Source organism: Maylandia zebra, linkage group LG18, assembly GCF_041146795.1.
Source record: "Maylandia zebra isolate NMK-2024a linkage group LG18, Mzebra_GT3a, whole genome shotgun sequence".
In the NCBI taxonomy this organism is placed as follows: Eukaryota; Metazoa; Chordata; class Actinopteri; order Cichliformes; family Cichlidae; genus Maylandia; species Maylandia zebra.
In genome coordinates, this window is record NC_135184.1 from 21652520 (window position 1) to 21677597 (window position 25078).

The following is a 25078-nucleotide window of genomic DNA, read 5'->3' on the forward strand; positions in this document are numbered from 1 at the left end:
CTCAGCTTGCAGATCACACAGGCTACACCCGAGCAAGGCTTCGTGTTTGTCTGCACGTCAGCAGCGAAGGCAGGCACAGATGTTTCAGCTCACCTCGAACAGCTTCATGTTCTGCCGCTGTGATTTGCATCCTGTGAGCTCAGCATCAGACACGCTGGCTACAGAGAGGCGAACGCTTCAATTTATGGCATTTTTCACAAAGTACTCATTGGAGTGCCTCTTAAGATTCCAGTCATAGCTTTAACAAGTCACATAGTTATTCACGCAAATTCTGGTATCTCAAGCATCACGTTTTAGACCCTACGCTATGCTTGTCTTTAACGGCCCGCTCGAAACAGTTTGAAATGTTCAGTTGCTGTCATGGAAGAAGTGTAAGGAGTCTTGGTTGGCTGCACATCAGTGCTCACGTTCTACTTCCTGCGTTACTGTCGAGGAGAACCAATATTTCAGTTTTATTTTAAATCGTAATGCTCAGCTTTACAGCATCACTGAGATTTTCTTGAAACCTCTGCTCCACGAAGAGAGATGGCATCACCTCTCTGAAACTCATGCGGCTATTAATAATGAAAAGCGACAAAGCACAGAGGTCACAGAGTAACCTGGAAGGCTGCTTCTGTTGACCCAGTGTGCCGACTGCAGGTGTTCCCAGCTTTATAAACGGCATTCAGTTCAGTTGTTCTCACCTGGATGATTGAGCACGCATCAAGACAAAGCACGTAGCATTTAATCTAGAAGTAGATCATTCATCTTCACCACACATATCTCCTGATCACAGATACAAGAGCAGCTGTGACAACCAAACAGAAAGGACGATCAGTAGAATAAGGCTGAGACATTTTTATCCCCAAAAAACCCAACAAAAATCCAGTTTAACAGACGAAGGCAACATTATATTCTTCATTTAAAAAGAACAGGCTCCACTCATAAACGCTTTCAGATTTTGTATTATTTCCCTTTATTATTTGCATATTTTTTTTGCTTCCTATTATTTCATAAATAAGATATTTTCAAGAAACATTGCTTGCATGGAACGAAACACAGTCTTACATTCAAAACATGTACAGTTAAGGCATCAGAGTACGTAGAGTAAAACACCAACAGGGAAATCTATGTGACACGTGCTACATACTGCAACAGCCGGAGCTGCAGTCACTGAAGGACAGACTCAGATTACACATCACAGAAAAAGCCACAACATTTAGACGTATAGTTTCAGATAGTAGAAAAATACTAACAAAGGCTCATTTTTTTTCCGTAGCCCTGTACGGCAAGGTCAGCTCTGGTATCTATCATAGTGAGCGGGTCTTTTTACATTCAGAGACTAGGGGTGATGGTGGCGCTTCTGGTACGGATGAGAGCCTTGTGAGAGGCGCGAGGTCTTGCAAGCCCTCCTGCGTAGACGCCTCTCGTGCATCAGGAGCTGGAGGTGCTCTAGCTTACAGTGCAGCGTTTGATTCTCCTCTGTGGACGAGTGCACGACGGGACCCTCGTGGGCTACGTCACCTACAGAGAAGAAGAAAGAAATGGGTCAGACACGTGAATGTTAAGGTGTGCTCTCCGCCATTAATTACTGCATTGGTCATAAGAAATACACTCAAAAGCCACTTTGTCAGGCTTAATTTATATGTCTGCTCATTAATGCAAACATCCAATCAGCCAATAACACGCAGACGTGGTCAAGACGACCTCCCGAAGCTCCGACCCAGAATCAGTTTGTTTCTCTGACGCAGTAAAAACACGACTAGTTGAATTTTCTAAAGCTGCAGCTGTCAGATGCTTCGTCTTGTTCCACCACCTGTCAAAACCCTCAAAGTTTCCTCAGCTATGAGGTGAAAGAAAAGCACCTAACTATGTAGAAGTGATTGACAGACAAGCTGCGAGGCAACTGCTCTGCTTGATTTCCTCATATTTTCAGCTCTAATGCAAACATACAAATCCACGAGAAACCCCGTCAGCACGAGAGAATCGCAGCCTAATAAGGAAGCGTAAACGCTCGTGGATGCGCTGTCGTTAACACCGCCTGTTAAGACTGTAATAGTCTTTATACTCACGCAGGCCCGTGTAACTGCTGCACAAGTGCTGCGTGACGAAATATGACGCAGCACAGAAACACGAGCGCGTTTTATTCTCTGGGGGCCATAAACAGTCTCCTTTTTTATTGTTTTTGTTTCCATTTCCCTGTCCTGATTTCTAAAATGCACACTATTCCAGTATTTGCATGCATTTACATGCGTGTGATGATGACATGCTCTCCGAGTTTCCAAAATAATATTAGCTTGAGCTGACCTGGAGCGCCGCAGAGGGGCTCTGTCCTCTGCATCGCTGGTGGTCTGGGCTCTTCTGCTGTGAGCAGCGGGCTGACTTCAGCGCCTTGAGCAGGACAGCGGTGTAGAGGATGAGGAACTGGAGCCCCCTGGTGGTGGTAGGCGGCTCTGAGGAGGTCGTTGAGGATCTGGAGAATAATGGCGACACCACGTCGAGGATGACTGAAACCGCTCTGACTGCAAGGGGCCAGGGTGCCTGAGAGGATAGAGGAGTCATTACTACTTTTTTCTCTACTTTTCCTAAAAACAGCTATTCAAAAGGTCATTAGATTAGAAAGAGTGCCCTTATAGTTGCAACACTAGGAAACATCACTGGTTTATGTTAATCAGACCAAACAAAAACTGCTGAGCAGTGTCCAGATCAGACGTACCAGAGAAAGTCCCAGAGAAGATGCCAGGTGAGTGTCTCACGAAACTCTCTATGACAGCTCCTGGAGGATTGGGCAGCTGTGCAGTGGATGAAGCATCAGCATTACTCTGTAAGGGACAAATATCCACCTTAAGGAATAAGTCTGAGTAATAAAATATTCTTTTCTCACTAATTTAAATTCAAAAAGACTATTGTGAAAATTCGGTTACGCGTTAACGTGGATGACTTCTGCGTTAGAGTGTGTGTGGCTAACCTCTGTGAAGGTCGAGGCTGCTGTGGGGCTCAGGGGTGCCGGGCTGGAGCCGATGGGACCGGCTGAACAGACCGGTGCAATCGCTCGCAAAGGAGAACCCGGATGTGGAGAACCACAGGGCAAAAGAGGAGAAGGAGCGTGCGGAGATCCGTGCTCAGAGTGGGAATTAAGCAGAGAAGAGGGATTACAGCAGTTTGTGGCAGGAACGCTACTGGATGGAACCGAAGGGTTTTGTGAGTTCAGTGAAGTTCTGGCTCCCTGAGTGTTAAACTGAAACGAGGACAAAGAGTCAACAGAGAATGGAGTTGCAGATGAGGCCTGTGAAGCTGATGTGGTAGCAGGTCCAGTGGTGGAGGTCCACGCCGAGGCAGAGTGAGGGTGGTTCGTGCTGCTGGCCGTCTGCGCATTGCTGCCGTGAGCCTTTGAGTCCAGCAGCAGCTCCTTCACGTCCTGCGCCGACAGCTGGAGCTCCACACACATCACGTGGGCACCGATTCCAAGGTTAATGTTCAGAGGTGAGCGCCCAGACAGGAAGTCGTTAATCTGCAGGGACAGACAGGAAAGTTTCACTCTTCTTCTCCCGGTGCTATCAGTTTACAGCACAGTTATCTGAAACCACAATACACTGATAACCAAGAAAACCATGAGAAATTCATGGATGTTTCCCATGAATTTCTCATGTGGGTCAATTTGAATGGCTTCAATGACGTAACCTCTGATTACAGAGGAATCTACCACACAGAGATGTAAATTTAAATAGCAAATCTGCCGCTTTGCTTCACCACACCTTTATTAAAGCTTTAAAGACTGTGTAGTGTGTGTGTCTGTGTGGGTTATTGCCTCTGGTAACTACAAAAATGATGAAGGTTATCTCACCTATGTATGTTTTAATGTTATTAATTGGATCCAATGTTTGTTTTTATGCATCTATGTTGCAAAGTCTCTCTTGTAAAATGGATCTTTGACCTCAGTGGGCCTAACCTGGTTGAATAAAGGATACATAAAAATATATATCTTTATTGAACAATCACTCACAGCGCAGGCTGGGAAAAGTAAGTGAACTCTTGTCTCACAAAGATGAAATATAGAGCAGGACAGCGCAGGATGTGGAAAAAGAGAAGCGTGAGAAATTATTTGAAGAGGTGGACGGGTGCAAGATGAAGGCCAGATACGCTGTCTAAAGTAATTTATTTTTTTTAAAACTTCATATTAAAGACTTGTTGGAAGTGGCTCAAAGTTTACTAGAATGTAAAATATACTGCTGCAATGCAGAGGATCCGGAAAGGATGGAAAAGAAAGTTCAAAAGGAGGAAGAGAAAATGATAAATAAAGAGAAAGAGAAGAAGCGACACGTCATGAAGAAGAAGGAAGAGAACAGATGGACAAAGATATCAGCATATTGTGAGAAAAGACAGCAAGTATGAGAAACAGCTGTGATGATAAAGACAAAAATAATAAAAGAAAAAAGGGAAGTAAAGAAGGGACTGGGGGGTAGAAAGAGGAACAGGTAACGGCTCCAGCATTCCTCCCCCTGAAGTCTCACCCCCACCCCTTCTTTCCTAAACTGTAATATTGTAATAATAAATAGATAGGATTACATTTCTCCACCCTGACTGTCTGTGAATGTTTGCTGCTTGTGTTCAGTACAGAAAAGAAAAGTGCAGTTGTTTTTGTGCTATTATTAGGACTCTATATGTGTACAGGTCAGTCCTCATTTTACGAGTACAGTAATACTGAAATAAAAAGTAAAAGTAAGATGGAAATCCTGATAATTACAGGCTGAATGACGTGTGTGTAGCCAAAACTATGCACCTCCGAACTTGGTCTTTAGACGAGTAATTATTGATTGATTTTTTTAAAGGGTTTTTAATACGTTTCTCTGCCTCATTCATGCATTCAACCGGTTTCTACCATAGACTGTACACCCACCAGCCACTTTGTTAGGCACACCTGTTCTGCGACTTGTTAATGCAAATATGTAATCAGACAATCACTCGACAGCGACTTAACACATTTAGGCATGTCGGCATGGTCAAGACGAGCATCAGAGTGCGGAAGGAAGGAAAGGCAAAAAAAAGAAGCCTTGTTTACTGCGTCAAGCTGATAGGAAGGCAACAGGAACTCAAATAACCACTTGTTACAACCAAGGTATGCAGAAGATAGGCTCTGAAAGCACAACACGTCGAACCTTGAAGTAGATGGGCTACGGTAACAGAAAACCACACTGGGTGGCTCTCCTGTCAGCTAAAAACAGGAAACTGAGGCTACAGATCACACGGGCTCACCAAGACTGGACAACAGAAGACATTCAGCAGTTACAGAAGGAATTAGGTGCAAACTACAGGAAAACGTGGATCCATCCTGCCTTGTGTTAATAGTTCAGGCTGCTGGTGGGGCAACGATGTGACTTTGTGCCCCCTTATTATCAGCTGAGCACCCTTAAAACACAACAGTCTACCTGAGTATTGTTGCTGACCATGTCCATCCCTTTATAACTACCAGTGTAGCGTGTTCTGATGGCTGCTTCCAGCAGGATAACACATCAAAGCTGAAATGAGCTCATTCTGGTTTCTTGAACTGCTCTCTAATGGCCTCCACAGGCACCTTTAGAACCAGTAGAGCACCTTTAGGATGTGGTGGACAGGAGATTCAGTTCATGGATGTATCTGTGTGGGGCTATGATGTTAATATAAACCAAAGTCTCTGAGTTTCCTGCCGTGAAGAATCAAGACAGGTTGGAAGGCAAAATAGAGTCCGACCGAGAACTAATAAGCTGTATTTAATGAAATGGGTGCATGCAATAATATAATAGCAATATTATTACATGCAAACGGTAGTTTCTAGTGTTTACTTCAAGCATACAGTGAGAAAGAATTAAAACGCTCACCTGGACTTCTGTTAAACTTTCCAACACATCCATAACAGTCCTTTCAGCCCTGGTAGTCGAGCACTGTGCGGCACAATATAATAAACAGTCTGATTATATGTGTGCGTCAAAGTTACAGAACAGCCAGTCTAAGATGTGCATTAGTTTACGTACCAGTAAACCAGCTTCGATGACTGGGACCAGAGTCAGTTTGCTGCCATCTGTTACACCCTGGTCCAGGAGCGTCCCTGCAGTCAGGTGCCTAATTTATAATACATAAATCAGCTTTAATGGGTCAAACCGGGGGGAGAAACCCCACATACGCATCAAATACGCGGATTAAACGTAATTGCTTTACCTAAACTCCCGGAAGTGCACAGCATGCAGGGTAAAGCAACAACTCACCTGTCTTTATGCAGGAGTACGATCCTGTCCGTGTGCAGTCTGAGTTTCTGGGAGATGCGCGCTTTCAGGGCCTCCACGGTCTCCCCCCGGGGGACGGTCAGCTCCACCGGGCTGCCGGCCGTGGAGGTGATGCACAGACGCATGGAGGGCTGGCCGCTGGAGACCCCGGCCCCGCGGCTTGCACACTGGAAGGCGGTGACGCTACAGAGACCCCGCTGCTGCTGCTCCATTCACGAACACTGGCTGCTTTAAACTCGGGCTCTGGTCGCTGGGATGACCTGAAGCGACGCGCTGCGGGGCTCCTGTGCTCGGGTCGTCACTGCTCCTCGATGTGAAGCATCCCTGAAACCACGACAAGCCGCAGACTGCACACCAGTTCCTCTTTCTGTCTCTGACAAGCGCAGCTCCACTCCTCCAGCGTGAAAATACACCCCGACCCCTGGCAGGCCGAGGCCCGCCCACTTCCCATCACAACCAATCGGAGAGGGACACAAGACTACGAAGGCTTCATTGCCCAATCTGAAGGAGCTCTGCTTCACGTGGCTTTTTTTCACCCAACTCGCCATTCATAAATGACGCAATCCGCAGTGCACATTTTGTACAGAATCACAAAAAAACATCCGACTGTAGTAATTCTTAAGATTTAAACTCTGGGGATTCTTCACGTTATTAAAAGATTATACCAGAGATGCTTCTGTACCGGCAGGGGGGTTAGTTCTGACCCCCCGCGATGACACTGCATCCCTCTAAGGAGGTGACTATTTTGTTAAACACCCACTCCTTGGCATGAAAACAGCGTCGCCTATTTTTATGCAAAACCTTTAAGGAGCTGGAAGCTCCTACAGCATGAAAGGCACAGAAAATCCTCACCGACATGCAGTGGAGTCAAACACGTGGATTCATGAAAACCTGAGAACTTTGAGCTGATTAAAACATGAGCATAATCAAAAGTATCCCTAACAACTTTTCTAAAGTTTTAAAAATACATATTTTTCTGAGGAAAGAAAGCATTCAGAGAAATGGTAAACAGACTGGTTCTTGCATAGTGCTTTTCTACTCTGCAGATGCACTCGAGGCATTTTATACCACATGCCTCATTCACCCATTCCTGCAGGGGGTTTTTCTACAGCGAAGTGTTTTCTATCTGACATTGACACACATCTATAGTCTGATGAGCACATCAGAGATCTACTTGGGGTTCGGTATGTTGCGTAGGGATACTTTGGCACATAGTCTGGAGCAGTCAGGGATCAAACCACCAACCTTTCAATTAGTGGATGACCTGCTCTACCTGAGGTATGTCAGTAAAAGCCTCCAAGAATCTGATATCAGGGTAAGAACATACATCATACAGGGATAATCAACCATTTATTCTTATGTTTCTCGCATTTAGCAATGATGTAGAATTTCACCGTTCAATCAGTGGGATGAGCGCTCACAGAGAGCCCATCTCTGGTCTGGTCGAGGCTGCACCTGTCATGTGATGCACAGCCGAGTGGACTGGCTTGGAGTAAAGTGACGTATGAAGCCGAGGAGTGAAGAGAAATGGAGCTCATATGTGTCTCCTCACGGTGGCTAAAAATAACCATACCCACAGCACCCCCGTTTTACAGCCTGCGTCACTGCACTTCCACATGACCTGCATCACCTCACACCCTCACTCACCTCTCTCCCAAACGCAGACATGCAGAGCTTCTTTCATCACGTCTTTTCTGCCTGAAAAACCTCGGCATCCCTTGCTGTTCTCCTCTGGTTTCCTTTGCATAACTGTTTCAGCAGTCACCGAGCTCTCTCTGTGCCTTGTATAACTGATACGAGAAGTTTATGCACAGGAAAACCAGTTTTTTAACCACTGCTGACTTCACTGGAATTTAGAAGGAATCCCATGCTGACCTCTCCCTGATCTTTTCTCCTTTAAATAACTCCCTGAACTTCATGTTCCAGTGATATTTTCATGGAGGATCTGACCTCCCTTTGGAGATTGCGTTCTCCTCCTCCTCCTCTTTTTCTTCCTCGTATTTCTCTCCGTTCACTCCAGCGCTTTGCTGAGAGGAGTGAGATGAGAGAGGCCGCTGCTTTACATTCTTATGGCCTCACAGAAAACAATTCCACAGGATGTCCTGCTCTTCGGAGCATGCACAGACGCAGCTCTGACGTCAGCCCTCCAAGAACACACACGCACACACACCCACTGCGTCCATCCTCTCTTTCTCATTCCTCCCACCCCAACACGGCCTCTCCTGGCATCATTTCCCAGATGTTTCAGTTCCCTGGCAGGCTGATTTACCCCTTGTATTTCCTGGAATTTTTTTTTTTAGATAAAACAGTCGTATGTGACGAATTTTATCTGAAATATTTTAACAAAGACCTCACTGATCAGCTAAGAAAATCTAGATGGAATGTAGCTTTTAGACACCACTAATAAGAACGCAATAAAGAAAGAGGGCACTACTGTTTGTTTCATTCATCTGTTGTTGCCGTTTTATGACACAGCACAATAAGATCAAGGAGATTAAGATGCAAAGAAATAACTATTAAAACTACAAGAACAAAAGTGACAAGTAGAATCACAAAACACCACGCACTGAGCAGATCTCGTTTAAAACCATTGAGTCTTTGTTGATTTGTAGCTCCACCTTTCCAAAGCATTTATTAACATATGCCTTAGTTCCCTTTAAGTACACCCACGCTTACTGTGAGGCAAGTCAGTTCCAGTGTACTGTGATCATGTGTAAATGGTGACAGTGTAGCCTGTGAAAGGAGGCGTAATACAGTCTTCCTAGTACAGATTAGAGATAGAACTAAAAAAAGCTAGAAAATCCAAAGATGTCTAACACATTGTACTCAAAGGCCAGTGTTACAGATCTGGCACTGAGCCACTTTGCTATATTCAGTTTTCTTCCCTACTCGTGCAACTTGTTCATTAATTATTATCCAAAACAATCACCATGTTACAAAGATAGCGCTCCACACGTGCCGTTCCCTCTGAGATCTGTCACGTCCGCTGAGTAATACTTTAACAGCTTTGATATGCGGAAAACATTAAAAAAAAGTAGAATTTCCTCTTTTCTGCAATAATTTTAGATGCTGTTCCAACATGAATGCTGTCTTATTCTTTATTTATCAGGATACTGATACTCTCATATGCGGCAGAGAAAGTTATACATTTTTCTTATTTTAATAAGAAAAACTCATGTCCATGATGAGTCTCTCCATATAATTAGGGTTATCTGGCCTTATCCACTGTGCCTCATTGTATATAATGAAAAGTGTATTTACATTTCAAGGGAAGAGCTCTCTCTGGCTTTTTGAGTAATTAGGTTCTTGTTAATGGAAAAAGGGTTTGAGGAGATTAATATATTCCAAAAAAGTGACCTGGAAGAAAAGAGAGAACACATTTAAGACCGTAGCAGCTTAGTCACCGGTGGCAGAGGACACCGTCACAGTTTCCTGTGCCCAACACATTAATGTGTACCGCCACTGAATAAATACATTTTGGTGATTTCAGTCACCCTGAACTGATTTCCCAAGTTGAATTAAATCACTTGTCACGTGTGGTTATTTCTGTCGCTCAGCTTTGAACCAGTTCTCGAAAGTTTTCGGAGAGGCGGGGGAAACAAACCCAACAACAACCCAAAAATAGCTCTTCGGATGTCTAAGTGCCCCCCTGTTTCCTGTTTTCATAGAGGCACAGGTTACACATCTATTCATTTTGGTGCTGAGGCATTTTCTGTTTGTGCAAAACATCATGCAAGGAGTGCACACTGCAGAGGTTAGAGCTGCAAACTGTGGATTCCATTGTGGGTGCAGATGCAATATGCAGTTTGTAGCCTATATGATGCGAAAACAGAGACAAGCACAACAATAAAAAAAAAAGGGTCATGTAAACAACAAAACCTTAAACTAGCAGATGGATTCAAATCATTTGCAAGCACTCTTACGGAGGTGGGTTAACTTAGCCATATTTAGCCAAATGCACCCAAACAATAAACATCACAGATTAAGAGCAACATGAAAAGGAGGGCAGATAAATTCTTTCTGCAGAAAAGCATCCTCACTAGAATCCAAATGTGCAGCAGCTTTCACTTTTTAGATGGACTAACTCTATTGAATTAGAGTGAAATGAAGCTTTATTTAGCTGTTTTTTCCCTGGACCATCTGGACAAAACCTGCAAGCAGATCGTCCAGTTTTTATTTCTGCAACCCCCCCCCCCCCCCCCCCCCCAAAACAACAACAACAACAACAACAACAACAAAACCCAGACAGAAACAAACAAAACAAATTAAAATGAATTAAGTCAAACAAAACATTGAAAAAACAGCAGTGCAACGCTGCCACCACGTGGCTAAACATGAGATTACAAAAAAAACGTTTTAAGGGGATCCGTCTGCTCCTGCTATAGGACACAGACTCAAACACTGCAAAAAGGGAAACTTGGGCATATTTCAGTGACTTATTTAAACATCTGCATCGATATATATATATGGCTCAGATAATTACTGATCCCCCCTCCCTCCCTCTCCCTCTCAGTAGATACCATTCATGAGCAGCTGGTGTGAATGAGGACGGGTTTTCTCCTCCATCTCGCATCATCACCACCATCACCACCACCGTCGTCGTCAGTGCCTGTCACGTGGTGCGTCGGGAGCGGGCGGTGGGTGTGTCTAATCGCGTGTGGCTTCATTCATAACTACAGTCTTTATTTGAAGCCCAAATTAAAGTATGCAGACGGGGCAGGCTGCCGGTGGACCGCTTCAAACGGAGTCTACAGCCGGGTGAGTCCGATCCTTGCGCCTCACACACACACACACTGATCAGGTTACACGGACCTACAGCTGTGCTCACGGTTTAATGTGGTACTATTTCATTATGTAATAGGTGGGATAGGTGACACAGCCGACTCTAGATCGCAGCATCTGATTTATTGGGGCATGTCTGAGGCGCGGGCGGGGGTCCTCAGCTGAGCCCCCACACTCCAGCGTGTCCGGCACATGAAGGCTCCTGGGTGACTAATCGTGATTTATTCCCCGCAGGCTGAGATCAGACGTCGCAGAGATATGGGGCTGTCCTGATCCGCGGGTTTTCGGAGGAGAGGGGAAGATGCTGCCGAGGCTGCTGCTGCTGCTGATGCTGAGGTTGCTGAGCGCCGCCGGCTGCAGCGGATCGCTGTAGTCGGGCCCCACAGAGCGGAGCGAAGCACCGTCAACAACGCCTGTATAGACCGTAAGATGCATCACATCTGGAGCACATCATCGTGCAGTCACACGTCAGACTGACATCCATTACCCGCCCCCCTTCCTCCTTAGTCCGGACAGTATTTATGAAAGTGACACCATCCGCTCCATTACCGTGACATAAAGTACACCAAGACGTCGTCAGAGATGATGTTACATTCTAACATGACTTCAGACCCTGGGACTAACACGCGCACGCACGCACGCACGCACGCGTTGGATTAGGTTATATTTTTTTGCCACCAGTCGGGGTCAGTGTTTTAAACTTCAGCTTCAGTATTTACCGACAAAATGATGGTGAAGCTGATGCACTGCTACTAGGTTACAATTACTAATACTATAGCACCGAAAATTATTTTTTAAAAGATCATGATAATAACGACAATAATGACATTTTCCAAGCCTGACTGGAGATTCACGGTCTGTCCAGCTTCTAAAACTCAAGCAATCCAGTATTTTAATAAATATGTTAATAATTAGACTTGACTTAATTTGTGAAATTAGTTTAAAAGAGCCCCGTGGATTTGTCTGGATGTAATAATTGAATACACAGAGAATGCAAGAGTGCCTTCAAGGATACATTTTAAAACCATCATCCAAAGTTTATGACTGACTGTTACGTGATCAGCAGAAAGAAGACAGATGGTTTCTGAAAAAAACAAACATCTGGAGTTATAATTAATCTAATTAATTATCTGTTCTGGTTCTGCCTGATCCCAGCGTGGTGGAAACCCTCCAAGACACACACACACACACACACACACACACACACACACACACACACACACACACACACACACACACACACACACACACACACACACACACACACACAGAGACCATTAAATGCTCACTCTAACCTCATTCCATCTCAAAATTGTGTCTTCCTGAGTTGAAATCCTCATGTCTGTTATGGGGATCTGCTTTTTTGCCCACATAAAGAAGACCCGTGTCCCACTCAGTGTACATCTCACCAGTGATTAAGGTCCCCCCACCATACCCCGACTGCTCTCAAGCACATTTTGACAAGTGCCAAGCGTTCACTGAAGATAATTCGACAGCAGAAGAATGGGCCGTGTGTGTCTGTGCGTATTCTCGCCTCAATTCAGAGCTGCGTTCACATCATAGTTACCTCGAGCTTGTTGGTTTGTATGAGCTCTTACATAAAATATGGCTCTCACATGGTGAGGGAATGTGCGGCGGTGTTATCAGCATGCTTGAAGAATGCGGTCTTGAGCCGATGTTACACAAGCTGAACTCTGTGTAAATATTAATGGGGTGTCAGCTCGTCTTCCTTTGCTCGCACCTTTCTGCAGGAGAGGTTAGTTTACCAGATGTGAGCAGATGTTTGGGAGCTTTAGCTGAGAGACATTTGTGAGGGGTTTTGTGCCATTTCGGTGGATGTCAGCTAATCTCAGCAAAGCAGTCGACCCAGTCAACTGTCAGGCTTACATTCTTGGGGATGTTAAAGGGGAATTACTTCAGTTTTGCAATATCCAGCTCAGCTGACTTGTTTTTGGAGGTTATTAAAGTCTGATGAATTCATGTTATCTCCATGATCTGTGGCTGCTGGTATGCAGACAGCCTTCATTACTAACCAGCGTATTTCAAGTTTGAGGGGAGTGGATGAGCTCCAGGAGGAATTCAAAAGAAGATTCTGCTGGAGTGCATTTTCTAGCCTAAAAGTCTGCAGCATCAAGCACCGGAGCCAGGGTTTTTAGCAATATTGAACTCTGTAGATTTCCATATTTTTCATCTTTTCAGTTTCTTCAGAAACCTCGCTTTTGGATTCCTTTGCCGCCTTAAAACCCCACCGTGTGCCATTTATCTATAATTACCACAAAGTCCGGCTCAAATTGTCAAAATGCCAGCTTTCAGAAACAGCTCTGATGGCGTGACGCACCACAAATGCACTGTAGCCGTGGTCTGCATCTTCATCTTATAAAGACATTAAAGCTGAACTATCAGGTTCTCTGCCAAACCATCAGCCCGCACACGCATCCCCAAATTATTTCCAGGCAATGAGTAACAATCATCACCCTAATGATATGAAGATGTAGCTGCACATTGCTGCTGTGCCATTCTCAAATGGTCTTTCATTTGATGTGGACATGACAACAGATAACATCCTGTGGTAAAAATACGGCTGCGAGTACATCTGTGCGTGCAAGTGAGATGTGATGACGCATAAGTTGTGAGTTCTGCGAGACAGAATTACAATAGTGGTTTTAAATGGCCCATTTGTCGGGTACTATTTTCAGCTGTGCATTAATACTCTCTGGGTGCTCTCATTAATATTTTACAGCACTGATGTATGTGGTATTTAAAATAAACTCTGCCATATGCTGACTGTAAAACAAGAGCACATCACGCTGTACAATGCTGTGGCTCTCTCAGGTGTTTTGGATGGTTATAAAGTAGAGTTATGTGGCTCAGAGGCTTATCCTACCGTGCAAAAGTCTTGAGTCACCCTTCATTTCTTTTGGTTTTGGTATGAAAATGGGAAATAGGTGCAGCGATATACTGAAACAGACTGAAGCGGTAGCTGGCGTAGGATCCGACCCCTACTTGCTTTACCTATCTCCCGACCTCCTGCACACTAAGTGGCAACAGTTTCCATTCTGATGAAGCTTCAGTGAACAGTAGATGGATCAATTGAAGGATCAGATGCATCTTTGAGGTCTTGTGTCATGTGTTTGCTGGATTTTCTTTCTCATTTCTTAAGGACATGACTTGCAGACATTGTTTATCTGCTGTAGATAGTTTTGCAGTCCTGCAACTTCTTCGTTTGTCCTCCAATTGTCCAGTTTCCTCACATTTTTAATGACACTCTGCAGACCATGCTGAGATACGTCAAGTTTTCAGCTGAAATTGGAACAAACAATGTGTAAAGAAATAAGGCGTTACTCAAGACTTTATGCACTGTTTATTTGTAAACGTTATGATTAGTGAGGGCTTTGACATTTTCATATCCTTAGCATATCTTTAAAACTCCTTTGTCCAACAGGCTAGCCAGTCCCAAATATTTTTATTTTGCAGTCTTGATAACTAACCCGTTTCAGTGTTCAGGGTGTATACCAGTATTATAAAAGTTGCGCGATCAGAGCACCCTGCAGTGGAGTTAAATTCCCAGCCTAGATGATTGTTTCAGCCCAGTCTTGTGGGATCTTTCCACACCGACTTAGTTCTGGATTCGATGAGAAAACGACTGCGCATCTTACCAGTGATCACACTGTTTACACCTAAGACTTTTCAGCATAACTTAACAGGAATTGTGTTGCTGTCTAGTAAGAAGCGTCAGCTCAGTGTGTGACATTCTTCACTTTCTCATCCTCTGCAGGGTTCACTCACACCGACCTTTACCATGAGCAATGATCTGCCTGTTCTGACAACTCTGACTGAGAGCTCCACTGTGAGTACTGTCAACACCTTTGACACAAACTGGTCAGTGCGTCCACTGGTGCTGTGCTCGGCAAATTTCAGTATTGATCTAATAGCAAGTAAACACAGGGCCAATATGACTGACACCAGTGCTTTCAACTTATAAAGACAGCTTATGTAGGGGAGAGCAGTGTGTCATGATTTGATGGATCACTAAAGCATGTCATGCTAGTATCGATCTGATACCAACACTAGCATTGATCTGTATCAATTTAAAGCAATATTTGAACTGAATACAAGCTACTGCTGGACATAGATGGGTAACATCCTCTTGACTTACTGTCACCTGGATCTGGAGCTGTATTGTTAATAAACACTGAAGCCGAATTTGACCAGAATAGGAACTGAAATCTTTAACAAACTGAAGTAATAAAGTAGCTTTTGTTCTTTCCTGGCAACTAGCGAGATACCGGCAGACTAATGGCTCAGACAGGTCGAGCCTCTGTGTGACATAAAGGACGGTTTTCACTCTCTCCTGTCTGCAGTGGACGAGTTGGCAAATATAACATTAGAAGACATTAGAAAATATCACTAAAATACATTATTATTACTACTTTATTACTATAGTTATTTTTAGGCGTTTGGACCCTAAAAGGGTCTAAACTCACATGAATCATCAGCCCTTTCTGGTTTAATAAGCAGATAATGACGTTAGATTGAGCCTGTGATTGAAGCTGACTGAGACTGATTGAGGCTCATACTGAAGAGCCTCTGAGAGCATAGTGGAGGCAGTGAAAATCAGCTGTTTTTGCTCCTTTCAAACGTGCACACGCCGTTTTCTAACAGGCCGTTGCTTTTCTTTGCCTCATGTTCGGAGTAAACTGGATATATTTGGGGGTTGGCTCGCTCTTCTGACAACAACTTTAAATAGGCAGCAGCAGGCTTCGGGTTTGCTTTAATAACCTTGCTGCTGCTCCTATTAAGGTCATCATCTAAAAGTTGGAGCTTCTCCGCCTCACAGTTAACTCTAAAGCTCCATAATGGCCGTATGTCACACTTTCCTGCTGAATTAAAAAACACAAAGACTTGCAGCAGATGAATATTCTGCATGTGATGCGGGGGGGGGGAGAGAAACCAATTATTTTTCCTGCTTTTTGAAGCTGACATGGGAAGAAGAGCCAGGAAAGTCTCGGTGCAGTGTGTGGATTGCTCATGTGCGTTGGAATCCTCCTCCTCTTCCTCCTCCGATTTCCATTTTTAGCCTGCTGAGGCCTCATTTCCCCTTCTTTGAGAAGAGCTGGGAAATTGAATTAAGGGTCTCGCTGACGTTTCGATTAGCATCCACGGGCTCACTCAGCCAAGACAGAGTATTAATCAGACGAACGCAGATGTACACAAGTGTGCGTCTGGATAAGAATCACTGTGAGGGACTTAAGAGAGTCTTTTAGTGTTAATTCCACTCATTAAATATTACAGCGCTTAGCTGACCGCCTAATGCCAAAGAGAGAGAGAGAGAGAGATCCCTCAGTGCTGTGAAGCTCTGAACTGTGCAGCCACCAGTTCACTGCAACACAACGTAACAACAGAGATACTGCATGTAAGCTTGTGCCTTATTGTGCTTCTGAAGGAAGGAGTTATGAGCTCCAGCTATGCCATGTGAATACAAGCGGTGCAGATTAATTTGATGTTGCGCAACCCAAATGGGAGAAGAGTACAGAGAGTACCAGTTTGACGGGTTTTTAGTGAGACGCTTTGTGTTCTTAAAAAGGGAGAAATTCAGATTTTTAAACTTGTTACTGTCAGCAGTAACACTTGTTTTTTCTTGAAGTGCAAAAATAGCTTTAGTGTTACTGTTTCATTGGTATTTGATTAACACTGCTTTTCCATTTGCACTTTTCTCTAATATTTGTTAATAAACAATGAGATGAATTAAACTGGTCACTGGATTAAACCACGAGTCGGTAAAGTGACCCCAGCCTTTCTGTGTGCTCTGTCATCTTCTTCAGCCTCAGCTGTAACAGACATGCACACTACTGATGAGTTTCAGTTCAGATTGAGACTAACAAATCAATGGCAAAAAAATGACCCTCTCGTTATGGTGTCATAAGTTGGTTGTTACACTAAAACTTTCAAATGTAAAGCTACTCGTTATGTGGAATGGTCCTTATTAATATTACACTGTGATGTATATAAAGTGGGTCCATGGTGTAAATGTTAACACATTTGCCATACACATGTCAAAGATCCCTCTGAGCTTTTGTGATATGGTGTGTTATCCTGCTGGAAGAAGCCATCAGAAGATGGAAACACTGTGGTCATGAAGAGACGGACTTGATCAGCAACACTCAGGTGCTCATTGGACAAAAATATCCCCCACAGTATTACATCACCAGCAACATGAGCTGTTGAGAAAAGGCTTGAGCTTTCATGTGGTTTGCACCAAATTCTGATCCTACCATCAGGAAGTCCATGTGAGCTGTAGCTTTAGTTTCCCATTCTCAGCAGACAGGAACCTGCTTCTGCTTCTGCGACGTGTTTAGAGATGCTCTTGTGCACAGCTTGGTTGTAAAGAGGGGGGTATTTGAGTTACTGCTGCTTTTATACCAGTTCAAATCAGTCTGGCGATTCTCCTTGGATATTTTCTCTTTTTAGAAACACTTTCTGTAAACTCTAGATCATGTGGGGAAAAAAAATCAGTAGATCAGCAGTCTGGCCCCAGCAGCAACGACGGCCACTTAAAATCACCTTGTTTCTTTATTCTGATGTTCAGTTTGAACTTCATCAGATCGTTTTGACAACATCCACATGCCTAAATGCACTGAGTTGCTTCCATGTGATTGATAATGCAGATATCTAGTCGTCCAAGCAGTTGAACAGGTGTAATTTTCTTTATATTTATTTTATGGAACTTATCCAACTTTGAAAACAAACCTTGATTTATTGATTTAATATTTGATTAATAATTTGATTAATATAAGCAAGATGTTATGGCTGATTGCCCCTCTGAAATGAAAAAAGGTTTGACCAAACGTGCCACCCTCTTTTCACGATTGCCTCCCATCAGGATGTGCCGGTGTCGGCCGGTCAGGTAGAGAACTATGTCCTGCTGTTGGTGCTGCTGAGCGTTTTCGCAGGGGGGATGCTGGTCCTGCTCTCCCTCCTGCTCCTCTTCTGTCACCGGTGCTGCATGGGTGGGAGACGCTACTCCAGGTGAGCGCTACCTTGCAAAGTGACACACTGCGTGGGGACTAGCAGGTCAGGCTTGCCTCGACGGCACTCGGGGATTACAGGGGCCGATGTGATTATGACCGCCGTGGATTAAAGCTGAAAATGAAATGGAAAGCTGCGAGGTGACGCTGTGTTTTTGCTTCCACGAGAGAGATCTGAGTAAAACTCATTTGCCTCTTTCAGAGCGAGCGATGACCCTGAGAAGACAAACACCACTTATGCTGAGGATTCTCAGCCCACGCAAGGTCAGAGCTGTGTAAATGTTTCACGTTCTTGTTTTTTTCTTTCGGTCCGCTGTCGTCAATAACTCCATTATTCCTCTCCCTTGCTGTGTCCTTGTTGTCTTTGTCACTCAGAAATCACCATTCGTCTCGATGAATCGGATGCCCTCTCAGCATCGAGCTGTCACGATGGAGAGTCAGAACGATTCATCTCCACCGGGTCCACGGGCCGCAGAGTCTCCTTCAATGAGTCTGCACTTTATGAACAGGAGAAAACGACTCAGGACAAAGGACGCAGGTACAGCTCAACTGAGCTTGGGATTTTTTATCATTTAGATAAGCTGTTTGATGCCATGAGCTCAGGCGCTCAATCTTTATGTTCAGGTACACCCTGACCGAAGGAGACTTCCACCACCTGAAAAAGGCCCGGCTGACCCACCTTCACCTGCCTCCGGCACCATGTGACCTAAAAATACTCACCATCATGGAATGCGACTCAACAGAGAGCAGCACCATAAACATCAGTGAGACAGCAGCTCCCAAGCTACCCCTCACCATCTACCAGGTATGCTTGAAATCACACATTGTTCAGTCACTGGAGCAGACTCTCTCAAGGATAACATGCGATTCAATTCTTTCTCTCCAGCCTGCTAAGAAGAGAGTCTCTGACTGGATGGGCCAGAGCCTCAGCGGGGGTCTGCCAGGAGACCGACACCACTCCGTCATCCTGGACGAGGGGCCCAGGCAGTCTTTATCAGCCATGAAACCACAGCACACACGTTCTCAGACAGTGAGTTTGACTTTTATTCACCTCCCACTGAGAATAAAAGAAATAGGTGGGTCTTAATAAGTCTTAAAATTTAAAAATAAGCCTGCATTCAGTAAAAGGCAGGAATACAGTATACAATTAAGTGCAGATTCATCTGCTTTCATCAAACATTAACAGAGCTGTGAAAATCAGCTGCCACGGGCGCTGAAAGCTGCTGATGCGCTTTGACATCAGTCATCACTGCTACTCAGTGACAAAATGACAAACTGCTGTCCCCCGAGGACTTTGCCTCTGCCCATCACAATCCATCTTAGCTCTCCCGCTTCAGCTCCTCCTTAATGTGTCACCACCACCCTCCCCGTCCTCCTCGTCTCTTCTGCCAGATGGAGGCTATTGGCGACAGGGGAGAGGCCGAGAGCGAGACGAGTCAAACTGTGGGCCAAGCTTCAGTTCTGCATTTCTTCTCCAAACTGCGGCGTCACGCCAGTCTGGAGGGGGCAGGGCCTTACTTCAGGAGGTGGAAGTTTGACACCACGCATCGCGCTGCAAGTCTCGATGCCAAAGGTTTGTGTGCATGACAGAAATGGATCACTCAGACATGGTTAGTTCAGCCAGGGCACAAAATCAGTCACAGTTACAATCCTGACAAATACGCTGGACTCGGTTATGATGACTAAAGTTGGTGGTTTGACCCCTGGTTAGTCCAGTCTGCTTGCCAAAGATAGTGAAGCCCGTGTGGCTACAAATGTTATCATTTTAGATAAGGATCTGTTGTCACTGATGCTCTGCTCCGTCTGGGAATCGTGCTCTCATGTATGCATGTGGATGGACAGAAAAGTCCCAGATCAGAGCCATGCTGCCAAATATGTATTACTGCTGATGGGAATATCACGCTTCTTTTGACTTTAGCGGCCCTGACTGAAATAAGACTGAAAGCGTGGGTAAGGGCTAACCTTCTTATCATATGAATTTCTCACAGGGTCCCCCAAGAGAAGGCCCTTTCAGAGACAGAGAGCAGCCAGTGAAACCACTGATCACACTGAAGACGATTCCTCTCCTCTCCGAGATGAGGCCATTGAATCTTTTCCACATACACCCATCCAGACCGGAGGCCTCCAGTCACTCTCTGCAGAGTCTCTCTCTCATCCCCAAACTGCACCCACATCTTCAGTCTTCCTTAGCAGGTACACCTCTGCCTATAATACCATGACTTAACACCATGCAATTTACCGAATTGTCTGACAGTTTTCCCATCATTGCAGGCTTAATCTGGAGCCCATGGTGGAGGTAGGTGGTAGCAGCACCAGGAGAGAAGAGTTCAGTTTGCCACCAGATCGCTGCCTCGCCCAGAGGCAAGAGGAGGTTACAGTTAATGGAACAGGAACACTGAAAGAGGCAGTCGTAGGAACAGCAGCAGGATCGGGAGGAGACGGGCTGGAGTCAGCGGACGAAGATGAGTTGTTTGGGACGCAACAAGAAGCTGTCATTCCGGAAAGGTTTGAAGACATGTTGAGGAAAGACGCAAAAACAGATGGTGCGATGGCAGACGCAAGGAAAAAGAACGAGGTAGAGCCAGATGATGGAGATGAAGTGGTGTTGGGGGCAGAAGCCAGACAAAGGACCGACTCGGGCTCATCGCTTTCCTTCATGCTTCCCCAGGAGAGCCTGGAGGCGCCTCCTTCCTTGTACAGAGAAATTTGGAGCTTGCGAGCCTCTCTGGAGCTGTATGCTTCCTCAGACCAGAGCAGCACAGACCGGGAGTCCATCCGCAGCGATGCGGACAGCGTCTCATCCCTTGGCGGTGCAGGAGCTCGTTCTGGCCTCGACAGTTGCTTGTCCCAAGACCTGGATGATGAGCCTGAAGGAGATGGGGAGGGAGAGGGGTTGGAAGGGGGAACCAGAGGGGCATTGGGTTTAGACAGTGAGATGGGAAGTGGACCTGGGGGAGAGGGTGAGGGGGGGAACAGAAAGCTCCTTCAGATGGACAGTGGTTACGCCTCCATCGAAGCTCCATCCAGGGCGCCTGAGGAGATGCGACTGTTTGGGACTCCCGGTGCCCCACGAGGGAAAACAGCATCAGAGAGGAGGTTGTTTTTCACCAACTCCGGTAGAAAGGGTTCAGTATGTGAGAGCATCGAGGCCAGGCTGTTTCAGGAGGAGCTGGAGGATGAGATGGCAAACAGCACCGAGCCAGAGGAGAAACTAAAGGAGAAACCACAGAGCGGCAGCCAAACTCTCACCCTCCAAGATTCACATCAACCTCTGAAATCTCTTCACCCTCAGAAATCTCCAGAATCGCAAACACAGCTGATGTCTCCACTTGTGAAAACAATCGCACAGCCCACCAGTCCTCACCGAACACGTCTCCGCCGCCGTGACTACAGCATAGATGAGAAGACGGACGCCCTATTTAACGAGTTCCTTCGCCACGACCCACGGTTCGACCAGCAGGACTCCCCGTTACGTTCCAGGCACCGATCCAGAGTTCACCTCCGGAAACAGTGGCAAAGACATAAGCAATACAGCGATCCTGGCTCGAGCTCTGGGGGAAGATACTCCCCGTCTTTGGAGAGGCAGAGGTTCACGCCGCTGAGGAGAGGGGACAGCGCTGGTTACCCTCTGGACACCAGATACCACAGCACCCTCTCGCGCATCGCAAGTGCTGCTGATGAAGAAGCCAGCGAGGTCGCGGCTTCTGAGGAGGCAGCAAAGGAAAGAGCAGAGAGCGCAGATCCATCACACGAAGGCGCGGCAGAGGATTCCCCACAAAGCGCTGCCAACAAAACATCCGAAGGAGACGAGGCAACAACAAAGAGCAGCTCTTGTTGTGCAGCTTCAGCTGGTGAGACCGATGGCTGCCAAGCCTCCGCAGAGAGACAGACAGCAGAAAGCACAACTTGCCAGTCTGTAACCACGGTGCCTGCACAAAAGAGCTTCATGGACCCAAGAGTTGACAACAAGAACAACAACAGCAGTCAGGCTATCCTATCAGAGGTCTCCCTGCAGGCACAGAGCAGTCTGACAGACAAGCTAGCTGTGTCAGTGGAAGAGAGGCTTTACAGCGGCCTGCGCAGCACAGAGATCAGCCAGGGGGAACCGGAGCGTGTGCTCACAGTGGCTCGCACAGCCTCACCTGGATTCAGTCCCACGTAACTTGTTAATGTCTGTTTTCCAGTCTGTTGTCTATAGAGCGCACACCCAGATAAACGGGTCCACAACAGTTCAAACATCCTCGTGTTTCAGAGGTCTTAAAAAAAAAAAAGAAAAAAAAAAGAAAAAAGGACGGAAGTACATTCTCGCTCAAGCATTTCCATTCACACCTCAGCTGTCACTGTGATGCCCATGTGACGCGTGATAATCCCTTCCATTGGTAATCATGGGGAAAAAAAAGAAATAAAGAATTGCACTCAACCCATCATAAGGAAACCTACATATTTTCAGACTTAACTGAATTCTTGGCATGCTACCGTAGGTCCGAACATCATCATATGTTAATACTGTACAGTTTACAAAAAAGCACTTTGATGGGAAGACAGACAATGATGGCGTTTGTTCCCCCTCATTTTAAAAACCATATCCTCAAGTGTCCTTCTTGTCTCGACCATCATGAGGTTAAATGTCTGTGTGAGCTGTTGTATCAGAACAATGCTGACCATGTTGAAAAAAAAAAAAAAAAAAAAAAGAAACAGCGTAACAATTCTTCAGTGCTTGCAGCCCTCTCTTTCATGAACATGTCTTAAAAGTAAAAACAGATGGGAAGCACAATCCAGTCAGCAGGCGTTTTTCCATCCTCATATTTTACCCGTTTTTATTCTTGTTAGCCATCTGTCCCCTGTGCATCAATCAGGTTGTGTCCGGGAGGAGTGGAGTGAGTGCTGCTGAGGGAAGACTGACAGATGATGCTTAAATAGTGACACAGTAGCCTCTCAGGCTTTTAGACAGATGGTTTGGTGATGGGAGAGCCGATGCTGTGAGGCACGGGAGGTTGGAATAGCTCCTGCGACATTGTCTGTCAGAAAGGCAGTGTGGCAGTGGGAGTGTGTGCTTCCAAATAAAAGTTTGGTGATTTACTGCATTTCTCAAAATCAGCAATGGAAGTAATCTTACTAAAAAATGAAGGCCGGGTAGGCGAAGTCAGATTCTTTTATGCCACAGAGCTCCATATTTGTTGTCTAAACATTATTACATAAACATCAGTGAGTCACACTGTTGGACTGTTCTGTCATTACAATGAGAGCAGCTACCGAGCCCCGCAGACATCATCCCGCTGCCATAAATACAACGCCGAGCACCAAATGCATCATTCTCCAGCTGAACGCTGCCCTGCCAACGCTCGGGAAAAAAAAAAAAGCTTTTTACACTTGAGAGATACTCGCTTCTTTGCCAGAAAAATCTCAGCCCAATGACTTTAACCTGCATCGCACAACCATCGTAAATCTAAGCAACCCATCCAGCTGGGTAGAAAGTGACGTGCGGCTTAATTATGCAGTCCAGAGAGTCTCAGAGGCGTCTTCTGGTGGAAGTGGTTTAAGGCAAAATTTAACAGCTAATCTTAAGATGAGAGTCCATGGGAACAAGCGTAATTATCCTCAAAGCTTTAAGAATATTAAATGCTCGCGGATGAACTGTACAGCAAACTCTCTTAGCTGATAACTGGTTTTTATGAGCTCTTCATCCAGCTAAGGGATTTTAAACTAGTCACACAATCCTGATGTTTGGTTTATATAATCTTTGTGTTGTTGTTCTAAATAACTCCTGGGAATTATTTTTTAAATTTCCTGTGAAACTACAATTTGCATCTTTAAGGACACGTTCGTTGTCAATATATCACATTTTGTTTCGTTCAGTCCATGAGTACATCACCTCCCTTAGGAGAACCAGAAGAGACGCTACACCAAGGAATTGATCTAATATGGAAAACTAATTATCAAGTTTTCCTCTCCTGCTTTCAGTTTGTACTCTTTGTTTTGCATTCATGTGAGAAATACTTCATTTTCTAATGCGTGATGAAGACTGTCAACTGGGAAATGAAACGGTAGGTACACAGGGTTTTTTTTAACTTCTGTTTGAGCTCAAATGTGCATCTCATGAAATTTTTAACCCTCGTTCAGGGTGAAGCGTGTGCTTTAGTGTGCAGAAAATTCAAAACGTCTCGCAGCCTCAACAAAAGCTCGACCTTGTGAGGCGAAAAATCGATTTGCACTTTAAGTTTTTCAGATTTTCCTTTTTAATAAATGAATTTTTGCTGCTGATCTGTCAGCTGACACAAGAGTGAGACCAGTAACCTTAAGTGTGCCCTCACGTACAAATCACCCTCCCGTCTTCGGTCTGTTAGCGCGACATCTCTCTTCTTCATTTGTCTCGTCGTACGGAGAGCCTCACCGTCGACCTTGCTGACGTGGGAAGCGCTCATCTCTCTCTCCCTCCCTCACAGTGGTGACTCACCTGCTCTCTGATCTATTCCCAGTGAGGAGCTGATGATGGGCCTGCCTGCGTAAGAGGGGGGTTGGGGGGGGGGGAAAAGGACACCCGCTGAAGTGATCGGCACAGCAAAGAACATCACTGCATGCCGCCCGCAACCGCAGCATCACCCTGACTACCTAATTGCTGCAGACAGGAGAGGAAGATGAGTCTAATATTCCTGTCAGAGCTGTGCGCTCTTTAAAGGACACGTGAAATAAAGGGGGAGGAAAAAATAAAAAAAGGTCATAAACCAATGAGCTGTGTTTATGAAAATATGCTGAACTTAAATTCAAACAGAAAGGATCATCCAACAAAACAGCCTGTTTGGGACATGTTTTATATAAATAATAATTAAAAAATATTCATAGGAAAAAAAAAGAAAAAAAACCTAAAAGGGGAGGGAAAAAATACAAATCTCAAGGCTTCAGTCCGTCAGTGCATCCACATAAAACCAAGAGCTTTCCCTTTCTTCCAGCTCTGTACAGCATGCAGTTTCTATGTCGGTGGTAGCACTACCATAATTATGCTCAGCAGAGGTTTAAATATAGAATTATTCATAACAT

The 25078-nt window shown here is 45.2% G+C and overlaps 2 protein-coding genes across 2 annotated transcripts; one reads left to right on the top strand and one right to left on the bottom strand.

Moving 5' to 3' along the window:
- Positions 1-931: 931 nt before the first annotated feature.
- LOC101464836 (midnolin-A) lies at positions 932-6679 on the bottom strand. Its single transcript, XM_004542520.6, has 7 exons — positions 6219-6679; positions 5988-6075; positions 5835-5897; positions 2948-3490; positions 2696-2801; positions 2287-2520; positions 932-1503 (listed from the first exon to the last, which is right to left on the bottom strand). The coding sequence occupies exons 1-7, from the start codon at positions 6446-6448 to the stop codon at positions 1322-1324; spliced, it is 1446 nt and encodes a 481-aa protein (XP_004542577.2). The 5' UTR covers positions 6449-6679; the 3' UTR covers positions 932-1321.
- Positions 6680-10859: 4180 nt separating this feature from the next.
- Positions 10860-25075, top strand: cbarpa (CACN subunit beta associated regulatory protein a). Its single transcript, XM_004542516.5, has 11 exons — positions 10860-10994; positions 11253-11442; positions 14794-14865; positions 17899-18044; positions 18246-18307; positions 18419-18581; positions 18668-18848; positions 18930-19073; positions 19436-19616; positions 20032-20236; positions 20315-25075. Exons 3-11 carry the CDS (start codon positions 14818-14820, stop codon positions 22203-22205), a joined length of 3021 nt encoding a protein of 1006 aa, XP_004542573.3. The 5' UTR covers positions 10860-10994; positions 11253-11442; positions 14794-14817; the 3' UTR covers positions 22206-25075.
- The last annotated feature ends 3 nt before the right edge of the window (positions 25076-25078 follow it).

What these genes read in the sequence shown, in the direction of transcription:
- LOC101464836 (XM_004542520.6), bottom strand. Translation starts at nt 6,448, where the DNA reads ATGGAGCAGCAGCAGCGGGGTCTCTGTAGCGTCACCGCCTTCCAGTGT. An exon ending in GTACTCCTGCATAAAGACAG is followed by an intron (nt 6,076 to 6,218) that starts GTGAGTTGTTGC and finishes ATTATAAATTAG; the next exon opens with GCACCTGACTGCAGGGACGC. An exon ending in AAAGTTTAACAGAAGTCCAG is followed by an intron (nt 3,491 to 5,834) that starts GTGAGCGTTTTA and finishes CTGTCCCTGCAG; the next exon opens with ATTAACGACTTCCTGTCTGG.
- cbarpa (XM_004542516.5), top strand. Translation starts at nt 14,818, where the DNA reads ATGAGCAATGATCTGCCTGTTCTGACAACTCTGACTGAGAGCTCCACT. An exon ending in CTCTGACTGAGAGCTCCACT is followed by an intron (nt 14,866 to 17,898) that starts GTGAGTACTGTC and finishes GCCTCCCATCAG; the next exon opens with GATGTGCCGGTGTCGGCCGG. An exon ending in ACTCAGGACAAAGGACGCAG is followed by an intron (nt 18,582 to 18,667) that starts GTACAGCTCAAC and finishes CTTTATGTTCAG; the next exon opens with GTACACCCTGACCGAAGGAG.